This window comes from Amaranthus tricolor, chromosome 10 (genome assembly GCF_026212465.1).
Source record: "Amaranthus tricolor cultivar Red isolate AtriRed21 chromosome 10, ASM2621246v1, whole genome shotgun sequence".
Taxonomy (NCBI): domain Eukaryota; kingdom Viridiplantae; phylum Streptophyta; class Magnoliopsida; order Caryophyllales; family Amaranthaceae; genus Amaranthus; species Amaranthus tricolor.
In genome coordinates, this window is record NC_080056.1 from 13,770,073 (window position 1) to 13,776,401 (window position 6,329).

Below are 6,329 nucleotides of genomic sequence, written 5' to 3' on the forward strand. Positions count from 1 at the left end.
ATAACCTATGGCAATCATATAGTGTCAGTATAAATCTTCATATTTAATCAAATTAATATTACAACTAACTCTAATATAATAAATTATTACCCCCTTTTACGTCGTTATTATGTGCAATTGTCGATGCAAATAAATGTTTTCAGTGGCTGCCTTAGATGTGTAATATAATACTCCTATACCTGTTACCTACGAAACACGGACACGCCTGGCATGTGACGTGTCGCGTGTCCGACACGTGTCGGACACGGACACGCGACGGACACGCGAAAATCCGTGTCCGACACGCGAAATGAAGTGTCCAATTTTTTAATATTTTTTCGGACACGCGGACACGGCTAGGACACGCAACGGACACGGCAAGGGACACGGCAAGGGACACGTTTGGTTTAAAAAAAAAAAAAAGGAAAAAACTGAAGAAATTCAAATGAACCGCACGCCTCACTCTCAGTACGGTTCACTGGCTCACTTCTCTCACTCTCACTCTCTCCCCTCGCCTCTCGGTCTCGACTCTCACTTCTCTCACTCTCACAGCTCTCGCGGACAGTAACTGTACTCACGGGTCACGGCACGCCTCCACCACCACCGCCACCGACGGCTTGCGGTCAGTTTCACTACTCTCACTCTCGGTCTCTCACTTCTCTCACTTCTCGTGGTCAGTTACTGGACTGAACGGCACGCCTCCACCACGCCTGCTCCTCTAACCCTAAAACGGCTGCTCCTCCACCACACCACCGCCACCGACGGCTTCACTGAGTGGTCTGCTCCAGTGCTCCTCAAACACTCGACGGCCTGCTCCTCTAACCCTAAATCGATTTTTTTGATTTTGTTTCAGGTATTTTCAATCTTTATCCTAAATTCTAATATTAATCTTGTTCTAATCTTTAATCTTAGTGTTAATCTTAAATTTTTAATCTTGTTGAGTTGTTGTTTTAACATTTATTTTTACTGGAATTTGATTACTAGAATTTGATGGATATTTGATTTCAATTTGATTACTGTGATGGACTGTGATGGATATTTGATTTCAATTTGATTACTGTGATGGAATTTGATGGAATTTGATTACTGGTATTGTATTGTATTTGATTACTGGAATTTGATGGAGTTTATAAATCTTTAATTGTGGTTGTTTGAATTTGGTTTTCTTTGATTTGGTTTGTATGACTATTTTTAAATACTCCTGTTGTTTATTTGGTACTTATTTGAATGTTATGTGAGTTTTATATTTTTAAAGTGTTTATTTACAAATATCAAATGAAAGATTGTAAAATTATCTTTAATTTGATATATTTATTATATTACCATTTACGTGTCCCCGTGTCCGCCATTTTTAAGTTGGCGTTTTCCCGTACCCGTGTCGTGTCCGTGTCCGTGTCCGTGTCCGTTTTAGTGCAACCTAGCCTGTTACAGCGAGTCTGATCATGTTTTTGAGAGATAAATCTTAAGTCCAACCCATTAAATATTAATGTCTACTTATCGTAATCTTAATGTCTACTTATATTATTCTTAATGTTTATTTATCGTATTCTTAATTCCTATTTTATTTTTAATATCGTAAATGTCTACTTACATCATTCTTAATGTCTACTTATAATATTTTTAAAAATATATAATAAGTCGGCTCAATTAGAGTCTCTCACAAAAATTTATTTACTTGTCAAGCTAGATTTATAAAATTTTGACTTCATTATCTGAGCAATAAATTCAAAATAGGACACATCAGTACTTACTTCGCTTAAACATGAAAGAACTGGTTTGTAAATGATAGAAAAGCTAACAAACGAATTGTTATTAAAATAGAGAAAAAAAAATGTTTTAAATTTTTAGAAAACACATACAAGAAACCAAAAGGGTTGAACATTTAAAATTGTAATTATATTTGGAAAAATTGATATTAATAATTCAATCTTTCATCCATCCGCCGTAAATAATTCTACTTTTTGATTATTTTATAATAATCCAACCTTTGCCCTTAGTTTGCTATCGGCATACCATATTAGTATGCTAACATCAAACTAAAGGAAAAGATTGTATTATTAAAAAATAATTCAAAGTTGGGATTATTCACGGTAGATGAGTGAAAGGTTGAATTATTAATTTTAATTTTTCTTTATATTTTGATGTATTTATTTTCACTGTATAAAAGACATTTCTTGTATTTACGACATACTTATAACAAAAAATATTAATATTATCATTTATTGGCTAATTATATTTTATTTTTCTCACCCGATATAGTCAATTAGAAATAAAAAATATAATAAAAAATTAGGTATATATCGAAAAATGAAAGTAATTATCTCATAATTGTTTAACAAATTTTAAAAATTAACGTATTTTATTAAAAAAAATATAGAATGTAACTTTTTTTAAAAAACATGGATAGTTTTACTAAAATAATTAACAAACGGATCTATTTAAAAAAACACAAATTCTTATGAGAGACGGTTTCTTGGAGAGACAATCTTTAATTGGATCAGCTCATAAAAGAAAATGCAAAGTAAGAGTATACATTAATCTTTATTGAGCTGGGCTTAGAAACGTATTTCAAGAGACTGGCTGAATAAATAAATGCTAGAAATTGGTTAGACTTTTGAATATTCATACGATATAATTTGAACACATTTCCAGTGTTTGCAATGCACTTTGAGCATGAATTATCATGGATTGATTAAAAAGCTAACATAATATATTGTTACTTATACGGAGAAAATATGGAGTAATAAATATAGAAACACTATTTATATAATTTAAAAATTAAGAAGTTGGCTGAAAATTTGTATAATATAACTATATTTTTCTGTATTTAATTAATTCCCTTTATTGCAACACATTTTTATATTTACAATAATGCACTTACAACATCGAAGAACACTTTACTATTAGCTAATTACTTTTCGTACTCCTAATCGATAAAGTAAAAAAGACAATTAAAAGATAATTAAAATTGGGTATTTTTGTAAAATAAAAGTAATCCTTCTCATAATCTTTTATCAAACTTCAAAATTTAAGAATGTTTGATAAAAAACTTTGAAATTAACATCTATTTAAAAACATGCACCATATAATTTTTCTTTAATTTTCTTTTTTATTTTATCTCTCACTAGTTTTAGGATACTACATATACTACTATTATCTCCGTTTTAAAATACTTGCAATTGTTTATGATATTAAATATGAGAAAATGTCACTGTCATTATAAGTATATTAAAACGAAAGATGTATTATTAAATAATGCTTTCTTTAGTAAGGTCATGCTACCAAGTAGCTAGAGGATGACTAAAAAAAGAAACCTCGAGTCCTGATCATCCCATTATCCCAAATGTTCTGGCCCATACTATTCGCCGGGTCAAGCGCCCCCGCCGATGTTATTGGAGCAGAAGCATATTTTTTGCCGATCCCAATACCATACCCGGATTCATTTTCATTTACATGGACTTCCATATTTAGACTCGGGTCATATCCTCCATTATTTACTTCCATCTTATCATGGCTAACTAAGTAATTTGCACTAGTATTACTATTCAAGTTATCCCTTCTTAGGTGATCCATACCCGTCAAAAGATCCGAATCCGCCATCGCATTTGGAATCAAAATATCATAATCATTTTTATCTTCATCCACTACTCCACTACCAAAACTCTCATCATGGGCACCACTATAATCATCTTCTTTAGCATCAAGCAGATCTTCTTCCGTAACATTCACCACGTTACTACCACTTAGACCGGACCCGGATCCGGATCCGTACCCAGGAGTACTTGGATCGGGTATGGTACCGGTGCTAGGGGAATTTATCTCGGGTGGTGGAATTGGGTTAGACCCGGTAAATTTGAGGCGGGACCCATTGGTATGGCGAAGTGGTGGGCAGGAGTGAAAATGGTAGCTAGTGTAGGTAACTATGTAGATATGCGGGTCTACGGGGCTCCGTTCCACTTGTTTTCTTGCTTTGCATCCTTTCATGCTACTACATCTATAGTAGTTCCTGCATCGTTCAATCAACAATTACAAATAAGTCTCCTAAATTTTTTTATATTAATTTTAGACTACAATCATGTAAAAAAAATTTTCAATATGAAAAATATATCATATGGTTTCCTAAAATTATATACTTCTTATGGTTTCTATTTTAATTTGAGATAATAATTATTTCATTATCTGTAAAAACTAATAAAATTTAGAGGAAGTATTTTGATCAGAATAATGTACATGTTAAAAGACTTTGATTTTCTATACTATATATTTAAGCTAAATTTCTTTAGAAAAAACAAAAACAAAAAAAAGAAAAAACTAAAACAAAAAAAAGAAAAAACTAACGCTAAAGGCAAATTTGTTGAAGTTTTGTAAAAAAAAAAGGCAAATTGGGTTAGAGAATAAGACTAAAATTAAGTGGATGAAAGAAAAAAGTGGTTAAGATGAAGAGATCAATATAAGCTGTTACGTGGAAAAGTTAAAAAGATTATTAACACTATTATCAAAAAACAAAAAGGAAAAATGAAAAATTAGTAGAACAAATTAAAATAAAAAGTAATGTAAATTGAGATAGACAGAAAGACCAAATGATCTATAAATGGATATTATAAAAGCAAAGAATTAAGCTAGTATGTGGTATTTTTGATTACCTTGGATAAGGGGAGCCTTTGATGGGTTTTTGGCCATATTTACGCCATGCCCATTTATCATTTGTTGCTAGATCTTCTAATGTAAATCTCACAACCCTTCTATCCTCAAACTTCCTAAATATGAAAAGAAAAACGAACAAACATAATTAATTATTCAAAAAGAAAAGGTACAAAAAGTATTTATTATTTTTTAGTAAATTACTTTTTCTTATGGGTGTAGGGTTGACCCACGCCAAGAGCAGAGGACTCTTGCTTCTGAACATTTCTTTGCTGAGCTTGTTGAGAATTTTGTTGATGAACTAATAAATTACAACCCAATTCACTTGGATCAACCATGGGAATTTTATTGGTATAACAAATAACAGAATTAGGATTATTATTAGAGACTAAAAAAGATTTATATGTATCTTTAAACTCGTTTTTCAATATGTCATTGTTACAATCAGCACTAGGAGTGGCAGAAATTTCTGCCACTCTTACTATCGATGATAACATATCATTACTCTTAGATTTAATATCCGAAATAAATTCACCCAAAAATATTTTTGGAGAATCATTTTCGAGAGAATTGGATTTTTGAGGGGTAATAGAGTCTATGATTGCTGGTGGAATACCGTCAATATTGGTAAGTTGAGCTCTAAGTTGAGCTTTTCTAGCACATTCTTTCACAACGGCTATTAAAGACCAACAATCATTCATTTCCAATTCTCCCATCATCATATTTAAAAATAAAATAAAACTTACTTAAAAAAGTTAAGAGTAAATAGAAAGTATGATTTAAAAGGGTGATCAAATATATAATTGTTGCTTAGACTGTATGGTTTGGTGATGGGTGCTTAGAAAGTAGGAGGCGCTGACTTTGGATAGATGGGAAAAATATATTTGGGGAGGAGAGGAGATTAGGTGGGGGCTGATGGAAGCACAAAGACTTGAGAAGACTAGAAATGAAATTGTTTAAATATTTATAGTGGGGAAAAAGGGGAAAGGAGTTAAGATTTAGCCCCTGTTTGGAGAGGAAAACCAGTGGTTTTGTAACAATATTTTGGTGCTTTTACTTCAGTTTTGTCTCTACTTGTACTTCTCACACTCCTCCTTTCTTGAGGTTGTACTTGTGCTAACCTCATACTTGCTCTCTCTTTAGGAAACTTTGGAAATATTTTCAACAATATAATATTTTAATCTAAAATTTTAAATTAAAAAAAATTCAGATAATGTTGAATTGACTTGCTTCAAAGCTTAGATAATAATTTAGTTTAAAGAATAAATTTATAAAAAAAATAAAGAAAATATTAATAACACTAAATGGTAAAGTTTAAGTAGACCTGTCAAAACGATCTGTATCTGTCTGGCAGATACGTAATCAGATTGAATCATTTTTGTTCGACTTATTTTTGGGTTAGCCCAATGAGTCTCAAGTCCTTTCAGAGAAAAAAAATATATGACTAAACAAGACAAATATTGTTTTGGATTTTGTTGAAAAAAAAATCTCATAAAAAATATAAACAATAAATTGTTTTAAGAAACAAAGAACTAAAAAATAAATAATGATATTTTTGATGATATAATTAATATTTATTCGAGTTTAATTCTTAAATTTAATCATATATATATATATATATATGATTAAATTTAAGAATTAAACTCGAATAAATAATAATTATATCAACAAAAATATCATTATTTATTTTTTATTTATTTTATATATAA

At 30.8% G+C, this 6,329-nt stretch overlaps 1 protein-coding gene across 1 annotated transcript; it reads right to left on the bottom strand.

Annotated features, from left to right (window-relative positions):
* Positions 1-2,997: 2,997 nt before the first annotated feature.
* On the bottom strand, positions 2,998-5,536 carry LOC130825805 (probable WRKY transcription factor 35). The gene is made up of 3 exons (XM_057691229.1): positions 4,825-5,536; positions 4,623-4,736; positions 2,998-3,985 (listed from the first exon to the last, which is right to left on the bottom strand). The coding sequence occupies exons 1-3, from the start codon at positions 5,340-5,342 to the stop codon at positions 3,280-3,282; spliced, it is 1,338 nt and encodes a 445-aa protein (XP_057547212.1). The 5' UTR covers positions 5,343-5,536; the 3' UTR covers positions 2,998-3,279.
* Between the last annotated feature and the right edge of the window lie 793 nt (positions 5,537-6,329).

Bases quoted from the DNA above. Each gene is read 5' to 3' on its own strand.
- LOC130825805 (XM_057691229.1), bottom strand. From the start codon at position 5,342: ATGATGATGGGAGAATTGGAAATGAATGATTGTTGGTCTTTAATAGCC. The intron at 4,737-4,824 runs GTAATTTACTAA...TTTCATATTTAG, and splicing joins CCCTACACCCATAAGAAAAA to GAAGTTTGAGGATAGAAGGG. The intron at 3,986-4,622 runs GTAATCAAAAAT...TGAACGATGCAG, and splicing joins AAAGGCTCCCCTTATCCAAG to GAACTACTATAGATGTAGTA.